Source organism: Orcinus orca, chromosome 8 (genome assembly GCF_937001465.1).
Source record: "Orcinus orca chromosome 8, mOrcOrc1.1, whole genome shotgun sequence".
Classification (NCBI taxonomy): Eukaryota; Metazoa; Chordata; class Mammalia; order Artiodactyla; family Delphinidae; genus Orcinus; species Orcinus orca.
This window is the reverse complement of record NC_064566.1, coordinates 98,914,253-98,939,511: the sequence shown is the minus strand read 5'-3', so window position 1 is coordinate 98,939,511 and position 25,259 is coordinate 98,914,253. Positions and strand designations below refer to the sequence as shown.

The 25,259-nt window shown below is 48.2% G+C and overlaps 1 protein-coding gene across 3 annotated transcripts in view; it reads right to left on the bottom strand.

Annotated features, from left to right (window-relative positions):
• Positions 1-18,492, bottom strand: part of UBASH3B (ubiquitin associated and SH3 domain containing B) — a 141,356-nt gene extending 122,864 nt beyond the window's left edge. For all 3 annotated transcript variants that reach the window (XM_033407345.2, XM_004280688.4, XM_033407344.2), the window contains exon 1: positions 17,993-18,492. In XM_033407345.2, coding sequence (XP_033263236.1) covers positions 17,993-18,044 — 52 coding nt within the window. In that variant the 5' untranslated portion in view covers positions 18,045-18,492. The remainder of the gene's footprint in view (positions 1-17,992) is intronic.
• Between the last annotated feature and the right edge of the window lie 6,767 nt (positions 18,493-25,259).

Genomic DNA, 25,259 nt, shown 5'->3' with positions numbered 1-25,259 from the left:
ACCTGTCATTACACATTTCTCCAAACCCATAAAATGTTCAACACCAAGAGTGAACCCTAAGGTAAACTATAGGCTTCGGGCAATTATGATGCGTCAGTGTAGGTGCATCAGTTTTAACAAATGTCCCACTCCAGTGAGTGATGCTGATCACGGCCGAGGCTGTGCATTGTGGGGGGCAGGGGGTATATGGGAACATTCCTCTCAATTTTACTACGAACCTAAAACTGCTCTAAACAAGTGAAGTCTTTTAAGAAAATGGTATTTACCGCTAATACCTTTGAGGACCTAATATAAATTCACTTGACAATATCCAGATCTTTGGAAGAACTAAGGACCCCCAAGTAGAGCTGTGTGATTCCAAAGCACCATTTACATCTCTATTTCTGGGCATGTGGCCCTTGGATTCCATATCCTTCCCTGCAGAGCTCAGATCCTAGGTGGGCCCAGCCTCACCCCACCCCAGGGACTTCAGATAAGTTCTTGACTCCAACCTAGAAATACTAAGTCCTTCTGAGGAGACTGATAAGGAAGCTTGTTCACAATCAACCACAACCAGAGAGAGAAGACACTGCCTCGGAGGGCGGGGCATCCTGGGCTCAGGTCCCTGGTTTCCCTGTTTTCCTGGTGAACTTCAATCAGCTCCCGCAGCCACACTAAGCACCCAGTGAAGTCCCTAAAATAAGCAACCTCTTTTCACATGACAGCCCTCCGGATATCAGAGGAGAGATACCTCCCCTCCTTTGCTATCTTATCACGTTATATCAAAGTCATCTGCTTGAGTCAGACTTCCCCAAGAGCTTGGGAGCTCCTTGTGGCCAGGGCTGGGTCTTACTCAACTTTGTAGCCCCAGCACTCAGCACAAGTCCTGGGTGCCCAGCACAAAGGCGTTGCTCAGTGAATTTTCGTTGAATTAATAGAGCCTACTTTCTGCCCTGCCTCAGCATCTTCCTTATCCCTTCAAGTCTTCTTCAGACTAAGCATATTTAGCCCCACACTACCCGTTTCCCAGGCCAACTCAGAAAAGCAGTGGCAACAATTACATATAGAACGGAAGAACAACAAGGTCCTACTGTATAGATACAGCACAGGGAGCTATACTCAATATCCTGGGATAAACCGTAATGGAAGAGAATATGGAAAAGAATGTATATATGTGTATAACTGAGTCACTTTGCTATACAGCAGAAATGAACACAACCTGGTAAATCAACTATACTTCAAAAAAAAAATTAAAAAAAAAAAAACAAGAAAAAAGAAAAGCCATGGCTAGTTCCTTAGCCTGCAGTAGAGGGAAAGAAGAAATAAATAAGGAATTAACTGAGATTTCTCCCCTTATCCTCCACATCTTTCTGAGCCCGCTGCCTAGCAAACAGCAACCTTCTTTCTTTACTCAACATCCCCCAAGAGTCATTCTGTTCAAAAGCCTTCATGGATTACACACGATACAGGCCATCTTGCTGAAGTGGCTTGACTGGTGCCCAGCCGCTCTTCCTCTGTCCCATGTCCCCACTCGAGCGGCCAGCAGGGTGCGTAGCTGCAGCCCTAATGAGACAACCACACCTGCCGCCTTTCTGCCAAGGCTTGATGGATGAAGTGACATCCAGAGATCTACGGCACCCGAAGCAGCCAGACAGCAAAGGGGTACAGCTGTCTGTTCAGCCATCTGGTTGTGAGCCTGGGATCTCACATTTAGAGGGAGATAAGAACTTCAAACTCTCCCCTCAATCCTGACGCACAGCGTTGCCACAGGTCTGCGTGAGGTCTGAGGTTCCTCCGAGGCTCCTCGTGACGGATCAGTTGATTTTCCAGGCCTACCTACAAGCTGACTCCCACGGGGCCCCCTGCCATCCTCCCCACGCTGCTGGTGTGTCAGGGATTCTTCTCGATAAGGAGGGCAGCCCCTCCCCAGAGCCTTACCCAATGGAATGAACCTAGACACAGGTCGTAAAGATGTTCGGAGTGAACTTCCCCTTGGGACTTCCCTGGTGGTGCAGTGGTTAGGAATCCGCCTGCCATTGCAGGGGACACAAGTTCGAGCCCTGGTCCGGGAAGATCCCACATGCCACGTAGCAACTAAGCCCGTGTGCCACAACTACAGAGCCTGCGCTCTAGAGCCCGTGAGCCACAACTACTGAGCCTACGTGCCACAACTACTGAAGCCCGCCTGCCTAGAGCTCGTACTCCGCAACAAGAGAAGCCACTGCAACGAGAAGCCCGTGCACCACAACAAAGAGTAGCCCCCGCTCACCGCAACTAGAGAAAGCCCGTGCGCAGCAACAAAGACCCAATGCAGCCTAAAATAAATAAATTAAAATTAATTAATTAAAAAAAAGATTTAGTCCACCTTATTGACTTATACCTGGAGTCTCCTCGTGTGCCACACACAACAGTGTGACTCCAGAGCTGCTGATCTTAACCACCGTAGCTACCATTTACTGTTCACTCTTTTCTATGTATTATCTCATTTAATCATTATAACAATCCCTTGAGGCAGATCTCATTATCCTCATTTAACAGATGAGAAAACTGAGGCTTAGAAGGGTTCAGTAACTTGCTCCAAGTGCGGTAGGAATTTGAACACATGTTGCTTTGACCACTGTGCACTCTACCCGAGGAGCCCTCATCGGGGCCACAGGAATAGGAGCTTCCTGCTTCTACTGTGGAGGCTCAATCTGCAGCAGCCGGTGGAGGCTGGGAGAGGTGGCCGGCAGGGAGTCTACTAACTCCTGAGAACAATCCTGTCTTCTCATAGTGTGGAGCCGAGATGAGTACTATGTACACACACACACACACACATACACGCTTTCAGAAAGGATGATAACATCATTGCAACTCCAGATCACACTTCTACACAGCCAACCACATTGCTGTTACTTGGGGCCCAATAACAGACCAAACCAACGGGCAAGGCGGGCGGCCCTTGTGACCCCAGTTCTGTGTAATCTAGGGACATCACATTGTTTCCTTGGACCTCAAGTTTCCTTCTGCAATTCATCAAACTTTACTAAACACCAGCTATGTGCCAATACTGTGGGTGCTGGGCTTCCCTGGTGGCGCAGTGGTTGGGAGTCTGCCTGTCGATGCAGGGGACACGGGTTCGTGCCCCGGTCCGGGAAGATCCCACATGCCGCGGAGCGGCTGGGCCCGTGAGCCATGGCCGCTGAGCCTGCGCGTCCGGAGCCTGTGCTCCGCAACAGGAGAGGCCACAGCAGTGAGAGGCCCACGTACCACAAAAAAAAAAAAAAGAACTCACACCGAGTCAGACTGCCCGGAGTCTTCATCTTTGGTTCTACCACTTACTAGTTGCGTGATCCTGGGCAACTTAAAAAAAAAAACCTCTGTGCCTCAGTTTTCTCATCTGTAAAATTGGGATCATAATAGTTCCCATCTCATAGGGCTGTTATGAGGAATAAACAAAATAATCCACAGGTAATGTGTTTAAAAGGTTGTCTGTACACAGTAGGCACTCAGCAAAAGTTACCTATGGATATTTGGTGCTTGGGTTGGGAATGGTGAAGGTGATGAGACAACAAATGAGTGAACAATCAGAAATGCAGTTGAGAAGAGCCTAGCAGACCTCTCTTCTGTGAGAAATATCGTGAACTAAGGAGACAGGCCAAGTGCTTACACATGCACATGCCACGGTAGACAGAAGAATGGCCCCCAAAGATGCCCATGTCCTAATCCCCAGAACCTATGAATGGCAAAAAGGACTTCAGAGATGTGATTATGCCAAGGATCTTGAGTGGGAGAGATGTAGTCATAAGGGTCTTGGTAAGGGAAAGAGGGAGAGAGGAGAAGCAGATGGATGGGAGATGTGATGACTGAAGCAGGAGTTGGAGTGACGCATTTGGAAGATGGAGGAAGGGGCCACCAGCCAAGGAATGCGGGAGGATTCGGGAAGCTGGAGACGTCAGGGAACAGGTTCTCTCCTAGAGCCTCCAGAAAGAACCCATCTCTATGGACATCTATGGATTTTAGCCCATACTGCCCATTTTGGACTTCTGATCTCCAAACTTTCAGAGAATCAATTTGTGTTGTTTTAAGCCACTGAACTTGTTAAAGCAGCAATGGGAAACTACTATGCACGCCTCTGGTCACATGTGCTGTATTTCACAAAAGCCACTTTCTAAGTCCTTATGACTCAAGTCCCTACTTCCCAAAAAAGGTGAAGTGAAAACTTAAGCTTCCAGAAGGAAGCATTCACTTTGAGGGAACGGGCCTCTCCAAGGGCTCTTGTGTTCCCCACGGTGACAGAATTAGCTTCTCTGGAAGAACGGAGCTTGGTTAGGGAAGGTTAGAACAACCTGCCGAAAGTCACACAAAACCAACAGGTCACAGACTTTCTGGAAGAGCCTCAAAGTACCAGAACCCAATCACTGATGACAAATAGTAGTATCACTTTACATGTGCCTGACTTTTTGTGGGTTTTATTACATTTATATACATTGCCTTGTTTTGATTCATCCAACCGATAAAAACCTGTTCAAAAACTACACCTGAAGAAAGTGACAGATCCAGAATTTGAACCAGGTCTTTTGTCTCTAAAACCAAGTTTCTTTTCCCCCTAAGAAGAAGACCCCTCATGGGTGGGTCACTGAGACAACGATGGATCCCCTCCAACAACTACTCTACTCCTGGTGTGATACTTCCTCACCGCCCCCCCAACCACTTCTCAGAAGTAACCATTCCAACGGGCCTATCCACAAATTACCTTCATCTTCTATGGGTTGCGATGCAAACAATGGCAGGCAGGAGGGAAGCAAAGAGGAAAGAAAAAAACCAAGACAATATAAGAAAGAGCTAATCCAGACAACAGACCAGTCCATTCTTCCAGAAAACAGAGCTGAAACTTTGTTAGAAATCTATTTCTTGGAGGCGGAGTCTGGACTCAGGGAAGGAGTCTGATATAGAAAAAGGGAATGTGGTTGGGACTGACAGCCAGGGGGCCTCAAACTCTGCTTCTGTCGCAGGCTAGTTGTTGGTCTTGAAAAAGTCACTTCACTTGCTCATCTCACTTGACATTCTGTAAAAAGTGGGAGTGGGACTAGATAAGCTCTACTAGCAATTTCCACTAAGACACTTCTGAGATTCTACCTCTGCAGGTTTTTTCCAAGTAGGAATACTCTGTTTCAGAAGAGGCACTTGAGTCATTTTCAACCTAGGGCCGGAACTTTTTTTGAGCTTCTTTACTCTGAAGCAAAACGTACCTGCTGTCACACATGACTCTCAAGGCAGGAACAAGTGATTGCTATTATGCAACTAAATACTAGGAACTGCCTAGGTTATGAATAATGACTAACATTTCTCGAGCACCTGTGTCTATCTACATCTTTCACAAAGGACATTGTTCTTCTTCACATCCTTTGGCAACTCATGAAGAATTGTCACTCACCAAAATCACCTAAATTTAAAACTATATATTCTGTGTTTGCATTTCAAGGTCTACCGACTCTTAGAAATTCAATCCCCGCAAACATACAACCTACCATGTAAAATACAACTTCCCTTTTGGGGGGGGTAAATGTACTTTCTCCACCCTTGATTCAGGTACACACCCCATGCCCCATTCAAGGTCTTCTGCTTGTTTCCTCCTCCATCTTCTTTCCTCTATCTTTTCCTTCCAAATCACCCATCATCCACTCAGATTCCACACCTCCCCACTCCAGGTTGTTAGTGAGTACAGACAGACCCAAGTGTGCAGAACAACTTGCAAGGACTTGGAAGACTGGAGAAAACCTTCCCTCAGGGCCACAGAGGATGGTCCAGCCCCTGACCACCAGTCACCTCTTGAATCTATGTCTTATAGACAGAGCATAGATCCCCGACATTCCTTGAGATGAGCTATTCCTGATGGAGGTGGTGGTAGTGGCAGGGGCTTACCAGAGAGAGGAAATGATAGGAAATGAGCTTAGCACATGGCACGCTGCGATTTCAGCTTCCTGAGATATAAAAGAGGAGGAACTGAGATGGTCTCTCAATGCGTTCTTGGTTTTGTTTTTGTTTTTTTTGCTGTACGCGGGCCTCTCACTGCTGTGGCCTCTCCCGTTGCGGAGCACAGGCTCCGGACACGCAGGCTCAGCGGCCATGGCTCACGGGCCCAGCCGCTCCGTGGCATGTGGGGTCTTCCCGGACCGGGGCACGAACCTGTGTCCCCTGCATCGGCAGGCGGACTCTCAACCACTGCGCCACCAAGGAAGCCCCCTCAATGCTTTTTATCCACAGCACTTAATGCATTGACTGGCACACAGCAAGGATGGGGAAAGATTTGCTGAATAAAAAAATGAATGAAGGGTCACACCAGCAAGGATAATCAGGGGACCTCAGCCTGGTTTCCAATGAGAACAAGTTCAGGTGTGATATGGATGGGGCTGGGGGTCGGTAGTGAGGTAGGGATGGAAGGGGGAAGGTGAAATCTCCGAGTGGAACTTAGCGCTGGGGGAATTCTAAAGAGCAGGTGTTTCTTACATCAGATTCCTGATCATCTGTCTATTCAGCCAGATCTGTCAGCAGTCTCAGTTTCAGAGAGCAGATTCCAGCTCTGTGTGGAAAGAGCTGGCAAGGAGCTAGGCAGGATCTCAGGGTCCTGGTCCTCTGGAGTCTGGGGAAGCTGAAGGGAACTACCAGAAACCCTAAAGAGAAGCTTTGGAATCATCCTCTGAGAACATCCCATTCACAGCCAACTACAGTCACCTCCAACGATTTTACTGACTTTGGAAACGCAAAGGGAAAGAAACATCTTGTTGACCTGCATCTTTGATGTGAAATTCTCTTCTTCCCTGTCTTCTTCTAGGACATCTCTCATTTTGTTTTTTCCTCTCTCTCAAACCATTTATCTTAGCCTCCTTCACCTGTTCTTTTTCCTCTACCCACCAGCTGGTTCCCCAGAATTCTACCCTTGGGAGTTGGCTTCTTTCCTTTTCTTTACACTCTGCCTGGTTTGTGACACCTACTCCCAAGCCTTCTACTACCATAAATACCCAAATTGATATTTCTAGCCCTAACCACTCTGAGCTCCAGAGCCCCATTTGCAACCGCATCTGTACCTTTGTGTCTATAGCACCTAAAACATGTCTCAAACCAGATTTGTTGCCTCACCCTCTAAATCACCCTATCTTCGTATGTCCTATCTCAGTTCATAATGTCTCCACCATTCTAGTTTCCCAAGCTGGAAATCCTGGGCTACCTTTATGGTCCCCTACCCTTCACACCCCACAGATTATAAATCCTGTCAATTCAATTTCCAAAACCTCTCTAGTATCTGGCTCTCGGGTATTTTAACCCAAGCCCGATTTATCTTTCATCTGGACTATTACAACCACCTTCTAACTGGCTTCCAGGCCTAGTTTTTCTCTGCTCCATTCCCCTTTATACTGACTTCTCTGCCTTATAATGTTATTTCCCATAACCTCTAGGAAACAGTCTGGCCCTAATTTCCACACTCTCATCTCTCACTGCGCCTTTTCTGTCTCCTTCCCACCAGTCTCCAGCCCCCCTGTGCCTTAGGATCTGAATTTCATGCTGTTCTCTCTGACTTAGAATGCTCTTCCCTCTTCTACACCTAGAGAATCTTTATTCATTCTTTAAGTTCTGCCTTAATTGTCACCTCCTCTGCTTTCCTCAACCTTCTTAAGTTACAGTAATTGTTTTCTTGGTGGTCCCACAGAGCTTTTTTTCAAACCTCTACTATGGCACTAATTGCATTATTAAATCATGTTTATGGTTTATATGCCTTTCTCTCTTGAGGAAGGCTGAGCTCCTGGAGAAGAAAGACAATTTTCTTTGCATCCCGAACACGTTCCTGGCCTATAGTAGGCAACTCAGTAAATGCCCACTGGAAGACTGAATAAAATAATGTCAGATCTAAAGTTAGGCCCAACTATGGGCCAACTGTTTCCTTTGGTAGACAAAATATTTCCTTTTCTTTCTAAGCTAGATAGCATCAAGTTACTCATTTAGTTGGGGGGAGGGGTGGTGGTGAGATGATTCAAGAAACCCAAACTGAAATTAAAATCTGCCTCCATCTTCATTTGCAGTGTGATATTAAATCATTTGAACTGTCTACTGGTCTCCCTACCTCTCAAACTGTAGAAGAGTATCGCGCCCTTCTTATTTGCCCTTTAAATTTAATTCAGGTCCCCTCTGTCTGGTTATATCACCTCCTCCTCTTCACACTTAGATATTGCATCTATCTCTTGCATCACACTTAATCATAACATGACATTTAGTCATAACTTTCTATCTTCCACACTAGATTGTCGGTCCCCTGAGGGCAAGGATTACATCTAATTACCTTTGTACTCCCAACTCCTCTTATAATAGGTCATAATAGTTGCCCATAAGTACGCCGGGAAATGTCTGTATGTTTTTCTGAAAAAATGGCATTACCCAGGGAAATTTTCATGGAGATAAAACATATACAATTTTTTTTTCTGGTCTTGTTTCTCAAAGATTTCAATTGTCAAGATGCGTTATAAGAGGCCCCAAAGAGATAGGTAACTGTGCAGAACTGGCTGAAGACCTTGGACAAAGCACTTCATAGGTGATGGAGGGAAGAGCCTCTCTACCTTGCTTACTTCACAAAGTGAAGCTTGAGGGAGAAGAGATGGAAGAGAGAGGATAATAGAGAGAAAGGGAGCGGGGAGGGGAAGGAGAAGAAAGCCAAGAGAAGGGAGGCCAGCTGTACTGTGGTCGAACTAGTTCTCCAGGGCGGGTAAAATCTGATGAGGCAAAAAGAGGAGAAAGGAAAGGCATGCAGGCAATTCAAGGACAGGTTGATTAAGAAAGGAGACAGCAGATGCTGCGGTTTCGGAAATCCAGCAACCCTGTGTGGTTCTACGTGTGGTCGCCTGTGTTTAAAGAGACTGTACACAAAAGCAGCCATTCAAGGCAGGTTTCTTTCCTTCTCTCTCCCTGCTTCCTGCCCAAGATAAGAGAATAAACAGAGAGCCAATGCGCACAGTAAATATTTCTGAATGGGGCACCGTCAACACGGAAGTAGGATTCTAAACAATCGTGCTACCTGATTCATACAGAAGGTTTATCCCGCAAAACCTGAAAAGAAATCTGAAACCTTTGGCCGCCTCTGGCCATCTGTGCTGTCAGCTTCCTCTCGGCGCGCTCCGGACTGCTGTGAGCTGCGATGGTGGTGTTCCTCTCAGCTTCCCACTGTGTGTGGCAATAGCTGGTCCTGGTGGAGTTCACTGCCACCGTTGCTTTATGTACAGGAATGTTTATTCTTCCACTGGGGCAACTGAACACAATGGGAGTTGTTACACAAACAGCTGGTGATTCTGTAGAAGGGGAGATGTCCCTTCAATTAAAAAGGTACCAAGGAGCAATTTCTCTCCCCCAGGGGCTGGGCTCAGGGCACTAACTTCCTTTCGCATTTAACCAGGATTGTGGTTGTATTTTGCAGCAAAGCACAGTATACCAATTTGAAAATTATACTAATAATGCATACTCGTTAGACGACTCCCCACCGTTGTAATTGCCCTGTATTTTTCTTCTTTTCCATTCATTTATTCTTTAGAATATCAATAGTCCTGAAGAGTTTTTTTAAAGGGAGAAGAATTTGACCATAGAGCACTGGGGAAAGCAAAACAAAACAAAACCAGAGAAGCCAACCATTCCGGAACAGAAAAGCACACGAGGCAGTGAAAGCATCCTTGCGTTGAACAAAAACGCTGTCCATGTCACCCCCGAGTCACCAGAACTGGGATCGGAGAGGTGGTTGACGTCAACCCCTTTTACAGGTGGGAACACTGAGGCCCAGGGAAGGAAAAGGATGTATAGGAGTCCAGACAGCCAACCAGTGAGAGCAGAGTGAAAGCCCAAGGCGGGGTTCTGAAAGAAAGGTACACGGAGTTTGCTTTCATCGTGCATTACCCCTGGGCCACCTGTGGGGTGAGGGCCAAACCTAGAGCCTGTCAACTATCTGTGGAGAATTATTCACCCAGGCCAAGAAAAGGCACACCGGCTCCTCAGAAAGTCACTGTGGAGGATGTGCAGCCAGCTAGAGCCAGTGGCTGACTTCAGAGTGCCAGGTGGCAGAACTTGACATTCATCTATTCCTGCACAGAATTTAACAGGGTGCTGCGCACACAGTAGGAGCTCAGACAATTTCTGGATGTTCACCTGAGGCACTTCACCATAAGCCTCATCCTCTTAAGCAGCAGGTGGCAAAAAGAACATGACAGCAAAGTCACCAGCAAAACGGGATGTTAGCCAGAGGACCAACAAGGACGGACATCACCTACATAGCCTGAGCTCTTGACAGAAGGTCCAGAGGACACAGGCTGCTGCTACATCTATCCCTCCATCTTCCAGGGAAGAGAAAACTCAGAGATTCTCCCATAAGTCTCTGGGAAAACCCCCAGTGGAACCTGGAGAACTTCCCAATGAAGAAGACAAGGACTTTCAGCCCTGAGGGGGCCACGGCCATCTCATTCTCCCAACAGCAACTCTGTCCTGCCTGGGACCCTGCCCATCACGTGCAGGAGCCGTTCTTCAGTGCACTTTATTTTTTTCTCTCCAGGGCTGGAGTCTGATTCCATTTGAGATGAATCAGAAGACAACCATATGGTACCCCTTCAAATCTCCAGCCTGGCCATTTATCACAGTCAGCAGTTTGGATGGCCCTGCTCTGCTCCGGGGGCCCGCTTCCACTCGGCCGGCAACCCCGGGGCAGTTTGCGGGGACAAGATGCTGAGGAAGGAGGCTATCAGCCTCTACTCCACGGCCACAGCTCAGTGAGGAGCAGAGATATAAAAGTGGGGGACAACCGGGAACTCCGAGACAAAGGGAGTCACGTGGAATGAAATCACCGTTGGAGTAGCAGTCACGCCTCCCTCCTCACTGAGGGATTACGGGCGTTCCCCAACTGTTTTCTGCACCCCTAACCCTCACAAGGATCTACGGAGCTACATACTATTATTGTTGTGGACGAAGAATGTCACCTGCCATTTCAGTAAACAAAGGATGTCGCAACCATCAAGCCAGCAGCCACTGCAGCCATCCCCAACTGTGTACCCTGAGGGGATTCGGGATGGAGAAAAGCAGGATCCTGGCCCCAGACAGCTGAGGTGCATTTCCAAGGAATGATTTCAGTGAGCCCAGACTCTTGGCATTTTCCCATACATAGAAAAGTGCTAAACCCACTAACTTGAGATGTCTGGTTTTCTTTAATTAATAGTAATCTTTTGATGTTCTGACCACCCGGTTTTTACTGCAAAACTCCTATATACCCTGGGTCCTCCCTCACCTCTTGAGAGCCGTCCCGCAGAGCTATCTGAGAGGCTGCCTCTCGGGCTTGAGTCCTCAGCAAGTCCCCCGAACAAAACAAAATCCTCAACTTCTAGGTTGGGCATTTTTTTCAGTCAGCATTATCAACAGTGTACAGACAGGTGAACTGAAGCTCAGGGCGTTCAGCAACGTGCCCAAGGTCACCAGCTGGGAAGAGGCAGAGCTGGGATTCAAACCCAGGCTGTGCCGACAGCTGCCACGGTGAGACGTCTGTGTATCAGGCAGAGGGTGACTGGGTCTCTTCAGTTCCTGCCTGCCCTAGAAGAGGGTCACACCCTCACATACATGCACACCAGATGCCCGCCCGGACGAGGCGGGCGCTGAGCTCCGCCTCCACTGTCAGCCGGAGCAGAGCTGGTGGGAGACACAGGGTTCCCTCGGTTTGTTGCCTCTCTGAAAAGCAAAGCCCTTAGCGCTGAGCACTCTTGTCCACTCAGTGAAAAGCAGTTAGAGTTTGAGGCCGCCAAGGGCGGGGTAGTGACAAAAACCGCAGGATAGAGTCATGAGGCAGGATGCTCTTCACTCTCTGGGGCACTTAATTTGAACCTGTTTTCTCATGAAATTATCAATGTCTGAAACTTAACAGTGATTAGGTACATGAATCCACTTTGTCATCTCTAAAGTGATCTAAAAATCTAAGGTAGTATTAGGGCATAACAGGAAATTTTCACAGACGCTGTGTGCAAGGGGTTATAATTACCTTATTAGCCCATCCAAATACATTAAGCTCTACTCAGCAATAAAAGGAGACAAACTACCGCTACGTGCAACACGGATGGGTCTCATAAATATCAGGAGAGAAGCCAGGCAGGCACAGGAGTAGGCATTGTATGATTCCGCTCGTATGCAGATAGAGAAAATGTGAACTCATCTCCGGTGACACGAAGTGGGTCGCTGCTTGCCCAGGGATAGGGGTGGAGAAGGAATTGACTGCAAGGGGGCAAAAGGAAACTTACAGGAGCGAAGGACATGTGCTATCTTGCAGAGGTGATGCCACAGGTATATTTATTTGTCAAAACTCATCAATCTTGAAATAGGTTTAGCTTATTGTACATCAATTATACCTCAGGAAAGTGAAAAATGAATGTATGCCAAGGTCTTTCCGTTGGAGCCAGGTCCTCTGGGTAGCCTGGGAAGTTCACTGGACTTGCAGTTCTAGACCAACGCTGTCATGGCAACATGGCCTCACACAGGGCATGCCCCGGAAGTCCTCTGAGACTTAAGTCACCTAATCTTTAAAACGAGGCTTTTCTCAGGGCTTCCCAGGACTTTTTCAGGTCCAGTGGTTAAGAATCCACCTCCAATGCAGGGGACATGGGTTGGGGAACCAAGATCCCACATGCCGCAGAGCAACTAAGCCCGCATGTCACAACTACTGAGCTCGTGCACCTCAACTACAGAGCCCGCGTGCCGCAACTAAGACCCGACACAGCCAAAAATAAATTAAATAAATAAATATTTTAAAAATAAATAAAGCGAGGCTTTTCTCAAGATCAAGAGGGATATTTAGGGCACGTGAGAGCAACTTTTCACCCACAAAATCACACACACGTGTAAGGGGGGAGTGCTGTGTGGGTGAACGGCCATGACGGGTGGAGTAGAGACTTGCTTGCCCCATCCACCTCTAAGATCCCTTCACTCCACGTGGGCTTTGGTTGGTCTCCTCTTTCTGTCCAAGGCCCCTGGGAACACAGCTGCAGCACCCGCCCAGAATCAGCCACGATTCGGAGATGCTGAGCTGACCAGGTACTTTCAGGGGATCCAATGTCCACCAGCAGGTAAGCTGGAGAAACCGGATGCTTGAATTCACGGGCTCTGCAAGATGCCTCTCAGTTCCTTGTGTTGCCAGCTCCGAGCTGCTTTTATCTTTGGGCAGTGATGCATAGCTAATGCTGACTGTCCAAAGCAAAGTCAAAGGCACTTAGTCCAGCTCCTTCCTTCCGCCACTGTCCTGCTCTTTCGCTGGGCATTGTTCAGATATCAACAACCTAAGAGCACATGTAAATCCCTGCTGGAGATTTACCACCACGATCTCACCTCCTTCCTTTTCTTTTCATCCAACACCATAATACCGTAATCCTACCTACCTTGGGTCCAGATTATATTTTTAACTTAGTTCTAAGTCCCTTCCTGCCCCTCAGCTCATTCGGTCTTCACAAAGCCTCGTGAGTTACACAGCACAGAAGCTGAACAGGATATTGAGGAAAGGGGTTCAACAGAAGACCTAAATGCTTCAAGTGTCGGTCAGAAGCTGGGCTGGGACTCAGGGCATCAGACCCCGGCCAGAGGGTCCTTTTGTAAAATTCTACTTCTCAATCATTAGAGAACATTCGAGAGCCATGCGCTGTAGACAAAGTATTAGCCATAGGCAGTCTCGAACGAATGGAACCAAAACAAAAGGCCAGAGTTGTGTCAGTAGGGCCTCATCAAATTCAGTTGCTGGGTGGCTGCTCTCAGAGTTCCAGTGGCAGAGAAGCCTCCGCTGCCCCCCAAAACCACAGAGGCAAGTAAAAAAAGCAAGTAGGGAACACAAAGCAACACGCCAAGGGGGTAAAGTTGGGGGGGATAAATTGGGAGACTGGGATTGACATATACACGCTACCATATATAAACCGGATAACTAACAGAGGCCTGCTGTGTGGCACAGGGAACTCTGCTCGGTGCTCTGTGCTGGCCGCTGTGGGAGGGGAACCTGCAAGGGGGGGGTGGACATATCAATACATGTATTATGGCTGATTCACTTTGCTGTACACCTCAGGCTGGCACAACGTGGTAAATCAACTGTACTCCAATAAAAATTTACAAAAAAAAAAGATACAAAAGACAACAACAAAAAAGGCAACACTCGGTCAGAATTCACCCTGCCTTCCTGGGTGATCCATTCGGGCCCTTCCTGGCCCCAGGCCTTTCCCAGCACACACACTCTTCCTTTTCCTTCCGACCTACCTCACTCCAGTCTTGACAAAGCTGGGCCTTTATTTTTAGAACTTTGGGGAAAAGGAAGAGCTAAGGGCATAGAAAGAAAAAGGAAGGGACAGGCCATTTTGACCCCTTGAAAGCTTCCTTCCTGAGGCCTCCCTAACACCTCCCTGCCTTGTGCTTGCGTGTGTGCGTGCATGCACACACACACGCACACGCGCACACACACACGATATAAACGGCCAGTTCTCGAACCTTCTCCACATGGCTGCTGTTCTTCTACAGCAGCGTCTAAGTTGGACCAAAGGTCATACGGTTGGGTGGAAAAACCCTAGCACGGCTCCAGGGGCATAACGAGCTAGAGGAACATACCCGACTCCTCTCAGTAGCCGTCAAGCACTTAATAAGCATGCGCTAATTAATCCTGCTCCCCTCAGAGGGAGCCGGCCAGGCCCTGAGGGCTTGAGTGACTTATCCAAGGCCAGAGCACAGCACAGGCTGCATGGGACCTGGGCCTTGCTGGCATCGGTGCTCTCTACGGTCCACCCAGAGCCCAGAGGAAGGGCCCTTCTTGCTGCTGCACAAGATCAGACGCAGTTACACCCAGAAGGGAAACCAGAGCTGCCAGCCCTGGTTACCACCATTCCCTCCAAAGGGCTGTGTTCCAGACCTCGGTCTCATTCCTTCTTGAAACATCACAGCCTGGTCTTCCTGAATCCAGGAAACCATCACTGCTCTCTCCCACTTTCCATTTCATCACGCTCCTTCCTCCAGGCTTAAAGCCTAAGAAAGAGGCTTCTCAGAAGTAGAGCCCGGTGCCTTTGCTCTCTTTCTTCACAACTCTCCAAAATGAAGTTAAAAGTCTGCTCTCTGCACAGATGTAGAGCACAAACGTACCGACACCAAGGAGGGAAAGCAGCGGGGGGTGTGTGTGTGTGTGATGAATTGGGAGATTGGGATTGACATGTATACACTGATGTGTATAAAATGGATGACTAATAAGAACCTGCTGTATAAAAAATAAATAAAATAAATTCCAAAAAAAAAGTCTGCTCTCTGGAATCTCAGATGGCCCTGGGGAGAAGTCCCTCTTCTTACTGACCTGATTAAGTTATTAAGAGGAAGGCTGACCACATCAGCCTCTCTTGGCTGAAGTAGAAGAGATGCCAGCCCAGGTAGGGAGTAGACTAGATCAGATGACCGCCAAGGGCTCTGACGCTCCGAGACAGAGAATTTGAGAAGACAGAACAGCAAGCCTACCCCCCTCCCCAGGATGTTTCCTCATGACCCACTCTGTCACGTTTCCAGTAAAGAGAGGCAGTGCTAGTAATAATAGTAGCTGTGATAGGCTGAAAGGGGCTCCTCCCAAAATATTCATGCCCTAATTCCTGGAACCTGTGAAAAGAGGGTTTTGTGAATGAGATTAAGTTAAAGACCTTGAGATGGGGAGATTATCCTGAATTATCTGGGGAGGCCCTAAATGCAATCACAGTGTCTTCATAGGAAAGAGGCAGAGGGAGATTTGACACAGAAAGAAAAGAAGGCAAGGCAACCACAGAAGCAGAGATTGGAGGGATGCTGCCACAAGCCAAAGAATGCCAGCAGACGCCAGGAGCTGGAAGAGGCAAGGAATAGATTCTCCCTTAGAACCTCCGGAGGGGGCAAAGCCCTGTCAACACCTTGATTTCAGCCCAGGTATGCTGATTTAGGGCTTCTGGCCTTCAGAACTGTGAGAGAATAAATTTCTGTGTTTTTAAACAACCCGGAATGGGGTAATTTGTTAAAACAGAAACTAATACAGTAGCTAACACTTAAAGATCACCCACTGTGTGCCAGGCACTGCTCTAAGTGTTTTACCCACATTAACTCATTACATCCTGGTTCTGGATGTGAGGCCTGAGCTGAGCCGACACATGCCTGAGTTTGAATCCCAGGTTCACTGCTCACTGTTGTGACCCTGAGCAAGTTATGCAACCTCTCTAAACCTCTGTTCCCCAGTTCATAAAATGGGCATATAATTACCTTTCTCACTGGGCTGCTGGGAGGATAAAATGGATAATAAATGTGAAGTGCTTAGAACAGTACATAGTAAGTACTCACTAAATGCTAGTTATTATGAGATCTCAGGGATAGAACAAGCCAAAATGAAACCATCATCCTAATGTTTCAGCACGTAGCCAAGGCCTCTTGGACCCAGTGCAGGAAAGATGTCCTATTAAAGCCACCTCAAAGAGCAAACACCACGGTCTGAAGAATTCAGTTAAGTATTTCTTCCCTTCATTAAGCAATTTAGGTCCTTAACGCTGGCCTCATTTTAGAAAAGGCGAATGCCAGGGGCTGTGCTAATTCTGCAGCCTTGCCCCACAGACTGCTGGCCCCTACCTGCCCCTTCTTAAGGACAGCTATGCACATCCATCATACGAAGGACCTGACTTGCAGCTTCCACACCTGGCACACCCCTGCAGAGCCCACCACATCTTCTCCCTGTAACTCTGGCGTCAGCAACTGGAAGTTAGTAGGAGGCAGAAATGTCAGTCCATTTTATGGCCTTCCAAGGCCACTCCGACCTGTCCCAGCAGGCTGGGTGGAATGATAAAATCAGGGATCAGCTTTGATCAAGAGATTACAGCCAAGTTACTAGTAAAGAATAAAGGTTTGCCCAGAGGCCAAGTAAGGGAGACCTAGCACTATCACCTGAAAAAAGGGAGAAGAAGACAAACTTTCCTCAAGTTGGCCCTTTCTGATAAAGTTTGCCCAGCTCCCTGTTCAGGTGATGTCATTCAAAGAAGCAGCGCCCTACAAGGATCCCAGGCCTTGTGTGTCCCAGCCTAAGAAATCTGCATGTGAGGAATTCACCGAGGGAGAAGGGCCTGGCCACCCGGCCTAGGCAGCGTTCCAGCCCCACGGCCTTGGGCGGCCAGCCTCCGAAGACTCCTGCTGCCGCTGCTGCCTGGTGCCGGCGACCAGGCCTCTTCCCAGCAAGCTGCTGGGGCAGCCACCTGCGCGCTCTCTGCCCTTCCCTACCCCGCCCTCCCGGAGGAAGAAGGATGAGGGAGGACTGCTCCCCTCCTCACTCTCAGGCACCCACAGATTCCTGCGCTGCCGTCACCGTTGACGAGAACCCAGGGCCCCTGGGGGAAGTGCTTCCCCTTCTCATTCCATCCTCCCCATCAATGAACACGAGGCAATCCCAACGCTCCCGCCCCTCCTACTCCGAGGGAGGCAGAACCCGAGAGCGACATCCGGAGCTGGAAGCCGCAGCAGTGGGAGGGCCGGCCTCCCTGCCCCGCCGTGCCTTGCCCTTTCCCAGCCATCAGAGGATCCCAAGCCAGCCCGGCGTTCCGGATCAAGAGGGTGCCCGAATCCTCGGTGGGGCCCCGCCTCCCCGGGGGCTCAGCGCTGGAGACCTCGGGGAGCCCGGGAGAGACTCGCTTAGCCCCACCCTCTGAGGCCGGGCGCGGGCCACCGTACCCGGGACTCGAACCCTGTGCCCTAGCCCTTAGGCATCCCGCACCCTTAGGCACGCCTCACCGTAGGCATCGCCAGCAAGCCCCCAGCCCAGCGCTCGGGCGCGGAGCCCTCCCCTGCACCCCCGCCAGGAGGAACCGAGTCCCGGGCCGCCCGCGCGCCCAGCCTACCCCCAACAGGTCGTGGGCAGCGGGGAACGCGCCGCCCGCCGGGCAGGCGCCAGGAGGCGAGCCGGAGCGAAGCCGAGGGCCGGTCGCTTGGGGCGGGAGGGGTCGCCCGGGCGGCGAGCCCGGCCACTTACGCGCGGGCTCTGGGGAACCCCATGGACAGGAGCACGTCCAGCGCCGATCCATGCTTGATGGTGCCGGGGCGCTGCTGGCGGTTCCTCCGCGGGGTGACTTTGCTGTACAGCTCCTCTCTCGCAGCCATGCCGAGCGGGCTGGGGTGGCCGTACTGAGCCATGCTCAGCGGCCAGCCATCGCCCGGGAAGGCGCCCAAGCCGGAGGGTCCCGGAGGGCGGAGGACTGGCCCGGAGCCGGGGCGGGGGCTCGGGGACCCGGTGCCGGGAGGGAGGCGGCGGCGGCGCTCGGAGCTTCCCCGGTGTCGAGACTGACGCTTCCTGGTGAGGCCACCGGAGCCAGAACGGCCCGCCGCAAGCGGCTTCTCCCCGACCGGCCGTCAGCCCCTCGGGGCCCGGGTGCCCCCTGCACGGCGCCCGCAGCAGCCCTCTCTCCTCCGCCCCTCTCCTTCTCCGCTCCCAGCAGTCCGGGAATTTGCACTGAGTAATTTTTGAATGGATCAAAAAGGAAAAGGAGCCTTGTGGGCCGGCCCTGCCTGGCCTGTACCCGGGCCCCGCCCCTCTCTTAAAGCGGCAGCGCAGCCCGCGGCTGCTCCCGCAAGCTGTGGAGTCCAGGTGCTCTGGGCGGAGGATTCGAACCAGCGAGGGCTGCCTGTGTACACTGGTTCCAGTTGGTTCCGGAGAGTCACTCCCAGCGCTCCAGCTTCTCCATGGCTGCCATCAAGGGACAGCTGGGCCTCAAGACACAAGATCAACCCATTTCAAGTTTCCTGTGGTTCTAGACGGGGTTTTATTAATGGAAATTGGGCGAACTGATGGATGACATTAATGCACCAGAAGGCCAAGCCATGAGGCCCAGATAAAAGGTTTTGATTCCCAAAGACCCTGCAAAACCCAGAGGATTGGGTTACGGCTCCTGGAGACCAAGTTCCCATCAGCTGGCTAAGGGCTACACTGAAGACCTTCTGTGTTCTCCGTGACCTCCGTGGCCTAGACGGTGACTTCAGGGCAAAGGGTGGAACCTGGGGCTCTCGGCCTAGGAGGGGAGAGGAAGGGAGGGAAAGGACAGGGCAGAAAGAAGAGGGAAGGGAAGATGCCAGGAAGAAGGAGGCGGAGAGGAAGGAAGTGGGAAGTGGAGGAGGGTGGAGGGAGCCGGAACAGAGAAAGAACACTTTCTAATTGTAAAAGGTGTGCAACGTGGAATGGGTTGATTTTCAACAGCAAATGAGTACCCCGTCAATAAAAGCATTCAAAGTAAAGACTGGAGCATCGCTGCTCAGCAGTGACGAATAAGTAAATTGCATCATAGTTTGGCTCAAATTACTCCCACCTCAAAGAAGGTGGAAGTCCTAGACATCCCTACTCCCCAGTGCCCCACACCATGAACTTGGCTTGGGGATGTTAAAGCTCTTCCATTCGGAGACAAACTTATGGTCCTCAGTCAGGGACAAGGACCCTGCCTGGTGTAATGCAAAAGGCAGAGAGTAAACCCCGGCTGCTCTTTTTCAGGCAATAATAATAATTATAACACCACCTAACATTTATTGGGCTCTTGTATGTGTCAGTCATTGTGTTCAGGATAATGAATGAATTAACTCATTGAATTTTTATGACCCTATGGGGTGTGTATGATTATTATCCCAGTTTGCAGAAGAGAAAACTCAGCTTAGAGAGGTTGAGGAAGATTGTAGGGCTGGTAAGTCAGAGCCAGAGCTTTTGGTGCCTTGGATGAGTTGTTTCTGCTCTCTACAGCCCCGTGTCCTTATCTGTATGCATCATAGTAACTAACCTTACACACTCTGGGTTCTCCAAAAATGTCAGCTCCTCCCCTTGCCTGGAGCATGGGGGAGGGATGATGACCGGCTCCCAAGGAGCAACTTTTTGATGTTGCTTTATAAAGCATCCAAGGGTTTTACCAGGGGAAATGACACAGCTTAATTCTCTTAGCCCAGAATTTTTCTAAAAAATATCCAGTGGTGTTTGGAAGTGGGGAGATAAGGACTACTGGGGCCTAAGTAACCATGTGCATAATTCTGTCTCCTGCTGTGTAGGGGATGAGGAAAAGTTCCTGGGTGGGGGCTTCTGCCGGAGCACAGCAAGTGCCCTGAAGCGATGCAGAGGGCTTCTCCTGGGCATGGAGCAAAGAGACAAACCATACCTAGTAGACTAGCCTCCCTGGGACGTGTTCGGTAAACGACGCTGGACCTTACCCGATATTCTGAATTTCTTCCAAATGCCTGGGCTGGGAGTCAAACGATCTGGAACCTAGTCAAGCGTTAATGTCTGTAGAAGCACTTTGTAAACCATGAGTACCACACAAATAACAACTGAAATTTACTGAGAACTGATGCTGTTCTTAGCTTCTTCCACATATAACTCATTAGTCCCTTGACAAGACAATGACGTAGGTACCACCATATTACCATTGGCCATTTTACAAATGAAGATCTTGAAGGAGACAGAGATAAGCATCTTCTCCAAGATCACATGGCCAGTAAGTGGTTTGAACCCTTAAAATTTTTCCAAACAACCACTTACAGCCATTACTATGATGATGAAGAGATGCCATGTTATTAAAATAACATGGTCAAATAATAACCTTTTTGACTCCTCCTGTTACCGCACTGAATTGGGGTCCACTCACTCAAAGTGTAGCAAAGCCAGTTTACTGACGCCAGATTGTGGTGAAGGAAAGTAGAGTGTTTATTTCAGGGCACCAAGCAAGGAAGTGGGAGACAAGCCTCAGATCCATCCCAATTTGATCCCTGAGTTAGGATTTTTTTGGTTTCTCTCTCTTTTTTCCACACGGCTTGTGGGATCTTAGTTCCTTGACCAGGGATTGAACCCGGGCCACAGCAGTGAAAGTGCTGAGTCCTAATCACTGGACCGCCAGTGAATTCCCTGGTGTTTTTTGGTTTTGTTTTTTTCTAAAGAAGAACAAAGAGGCTGCGATTAATCCTCATCCTGTGATATTTCTGTGACATTTCTCGGAGTCAGGATGTCTCTGGTTTACAATCCTCTGGCCCCGTGGTCCATGGCTCGGGGGCCTGTTAGCTCCTCTTGCCCTGGAGAAACCTGAGTTTGTTCGTTAATGATGATATCTAATGATACAACAGCAATTTTATCAACAACAGCAATTTCAGTACGTTAACGATGTTATTGACCACAGCAATTTTAGTCATCTGACTGGTTGATTAGTGTTCAGTTCGCAGGGGATTGAAGTCAGAGGGGACAAGAAAGGAAAGTTTTGGATAGAGAGATTAGTCATAAACTTGGTAACGGAACTCAGTTTTACGGGGACTCAGTTTCACTCCTATCCCCCTTGACACAGAATTGCTGGATCTCTGTTTCTCTAGAAAAATTGAATTGTCTTTCTCCCTCCTCTAGGCAAACTGTGAGAGGAAATGATGGGTATAAAAATAGTTTTAGGTAGCCTGGAAAAAGCACTATGGAAAAACCAGACACCTTAGACTCAAACTGTTCTGTCTGAGGCACTTCTACAGGAATCCCATCCCGGCTTCCTCATCAGGCTTCAGCCCAGTGCCAGCACTCATTTTACTTAAGACTGCAGCTGTTTTGTTCTGCATGAGTAAGGTGCTGGCAACTAAGATGCATTGTGCTTTAATTGTACTGACTTTGAAAAGCTAGGGGAAGCTTTATAAAAGTCTATATTGTTATATGACAAAGAGAAGAGGAATGACTATTCATTGGACAGGATATCTGACAGCAGTGGGGAGGAGAGAGGGGGCCTCACACAGTGAGGAAGCTGACACATCAGCGTCACGCTGCTCTCTCAGAAGGGAAGCAAGTTGTCATGTCCCCCTGCACCCACAGGTCATGTCCGAATCCACCCTGGACCACAGCCTCTTTTATTTCCTTTGGCAGCACCACTCGGCTTGTGGGATCTTAGTTCCCCAACCAGGGATTGAACCTAGGCCCTCAGCAGCAAAAGCGTGGAGTCCTAATAAGTGGACCAGGGAATTCCCCACAAACCTCCTTCTGTTCATGTGAGCACTGTTTAACTGCACGCCCGCTGCCCCAGCCACTTTCTTGGTGTGGCAGCCCTTCTGACAAGGCCATAGGGATGCCCAGGCGGGCCCAGTTAATTGCACTCATAATTTCTGAAAGTGTGTCCTGTGCCTTTCCCTTCTGCTTCTCTCTGTCCTCGAGAAAAGGTCAAGAGATCCCATTAAGCACAGGCACTAAAGTCTGCAGAATGTCTCCAGTCCCAAGGGTTGGGATATTGCTTTGTCAAAGGCACTTTTCAAACCACTGGGATGCCATTAGCCCCTAGACTTCCTGGGGATTTCTCATGGCCAGAAGGTTTTGAAACTATGCGATAAGGAAAGAAAGGAAGCGGCATGGGAAGGTTCCAGAGCGGGGAATTGGGACGCCTAGGTGTTGGCTGTGACTTAGATGTTCTCTCTCCTTCTCTAGGCTAAATGAGAGGGATAGAGAACTTACCTGCTTCCTCATCTGCCAAATGAGGGGGTGGCTTAAGCTGGGGACTCCTAGGACTTTGCCTGGGGACCCTTGGGGACTCTTGTGGGCAGGGGTTTGTGCTGTCAGCTGAAAGTTGGAGTGGGCAAAGCGTGGCATCCTCTCTTCCTCTTGGGGATTTTATGTAAGGTTTTCTATGGGAAGATGGTTTAGAAGATTAAAAAACATTTTGAAAAACACTGAACTAGATGATCTTTAACGCCTAGTTTTGTTCTGAGAGACCATAATTTAACAAGAGGGAAAGTAAAAGGGGAATGAAGTCCGATTGGTGAGTAGGGGCCAAGGTTGCTGGGAATGGAGGGACAGGTGAGGAGTGGGGTGGGGGGAGGGGAGAAGGGTCCACACAGGTCGAATGTTAGGGTAAAACAAACTTTAAAAAGTCCTATTGTTATGTCATATGATATCGCTTATGTGTGGAATCTAAAAAAATGATACACATGAACTTATTTACAAAACAGAAAGAGACATAGAAAACAGACTTCTGGTTACCAAAGAGGAAATGGGGTGGGGGGAGGGATGAATTGGGAGGTTGGGATTAACAGATACACACTACTATATATAAAATAGATAACCAACAAGGACCTACTGTAGAGCACAGGGAACTATAGTCAACATTTTGTAATAACCTATAAGGGAAAAGATTCTGAAAAAGAAGATATGTGTGTGTGTGTGTGTGTGTGTGTGTGTGTGTGTGTATATATATAACTGAATCACTGTTCTGTACACCTGAAACTAACATGATATTGTAAATCAACAATACTTCTATAAAAAAGAAAAAAAAGTCACATTGTTTCCACCACTAGAGGAAATGATAGTTATATGACTTGACAAAATGCTACAGTGGAAATCATACTGCAATATAAATGCATCAACTCAATATGTTGTACACCTTAAATTTACACAATATTATATGTTAATTATACCTCAATTAAAAAAATTAAATTTAAAAAGAGTCATATCTTTTCTACCCTGTCCTGAGGCACAGTTATAACATGTCTAAGGATCTGGAGATTGGTGACTATTTCACAGTCTTGAATTTGTCTGTAGGACTTAGCCCAGTGCTGGGCACGCAGGAAGCCTATACTTGTACAATTACTGCTGGGTTGTTGAATCTGTGAAGCCTCGTATACGGTAGGAAAAGGTAAGGCTGAAACAAAGTTAGGAGCATCAATCCAAACCACTAAAAAAACTTATGTTTTCCTCATACATTGAAAAAATTAAGATCTCTCCCTCCATTGCAAAAGGAAGAAAGAGAGAGTGGGGGAGTCTATTTTCACTTCTCTTTTGTCCGTCTCTGAACAAAACTCCCAGTGTGTCTATTTTGGAATCCTCGTAGGAGACACTCCATTGTGTATGCTTCCTCCTTGGAAAAGCCTCATCCTAAATGTCACTGCCGAAGGGTCTGTGTCCCTGACTTGCCACAAGACAATAGAAGTTTTGGGAAATAAACAGTACAAGCTTAATCAAAGGTTAATGCCACTTCTCACATAACTTCCTTTTTGTATACAAAAGGAAATGTACAGGAAACTTAAGGGGAAATTTTATTTCCAAGAAACAATATAAAATTAAGTAGCTGTAAAAACCCGAGGGATCCAGACAAAACTGTAATTCGAAAAGATACATACACCCCAATGTTCCTAGCAGCACTATTTACAATAGCCAAGACATGGAAACAACCTAAATGGCCATGGACAGAAGAATGGATAAAGAAGATGTGGTATATATATATATACATATATATATATATATATATGTATATATATATATACATATACATACACACAGAGTGGAATATTATTCAGTCATAAAAAAGAGTGAAATGATGCCATTTGCAGCAACATGGATGGACCTAGAGATTATCATACTAAGCCAAGTAAATCAGAAAGAGAAGGACAAATACCATAGGATATCACTTTTATATGTGGAGTCTAAAATAAGACACAAATGAACTTATCTACGAAACAGAAAAACACAGACATAAAGAACAGACTTGTGGTTGCCAAGGGGGAGGGGGTTAGGGGAGGGATAGATTGGGGGTTTGGGATTAGCAGATGCAAACTATTATACATAGAATGGATAAACAAGGTCTTACTGTATAGCACAGGATTCAATGCCCTGTGATAAACCACAATGGAAAAGAATATGAAAAAGAATGTATATATATATGTATAACTGTACTATAACTTTTGCTGTACTGCTAAAATCAACAACATTGTAAGTCAACTATACTTTAATAAAAATAAAATTTTAAAATAACCTGAGGGAAAAGAAAAACGAAAAACAAAAAACAAAGCCTTCCCCCAAAACTCCAAAAACCTTGATTTAAAAGAGTGGAGGGGGCTTCCCTGGTGGTGCAGTGGTTGGGAGTCCGCCTGCCGATGCAGGGGACACGGGTTCGTGTCCCGGTCCGGGAAGATCCCACATGCCGCGGAGCGGCTGGGCCCATGAGCCACGGCCGCTGAGCCTGCGCGTGTGGAGCCAGTGCTCCGCAGCGGGAGAGGCCATAACAGTGAGAGGCCCGCGTACCGCAAAAAAAAAAAAAAAAAAGTGCCGGGGACCAGCCCCAGCTGAACAGGTTTCACCGAAAGGGGAGACGGAGTCGGCGTGGACAGAACACAAGACACCTCAGAGGATGCAAGGATCTGCCAAATTTATTCTTCTGATTTCCAAGTATTTATACTATAAAAAATCTCATTTTCAAATTCAACATCCTCATTCCCACGCCAAAATCTCCCCCACATAAGCCATAAAACAAAAGTGATTTACATCA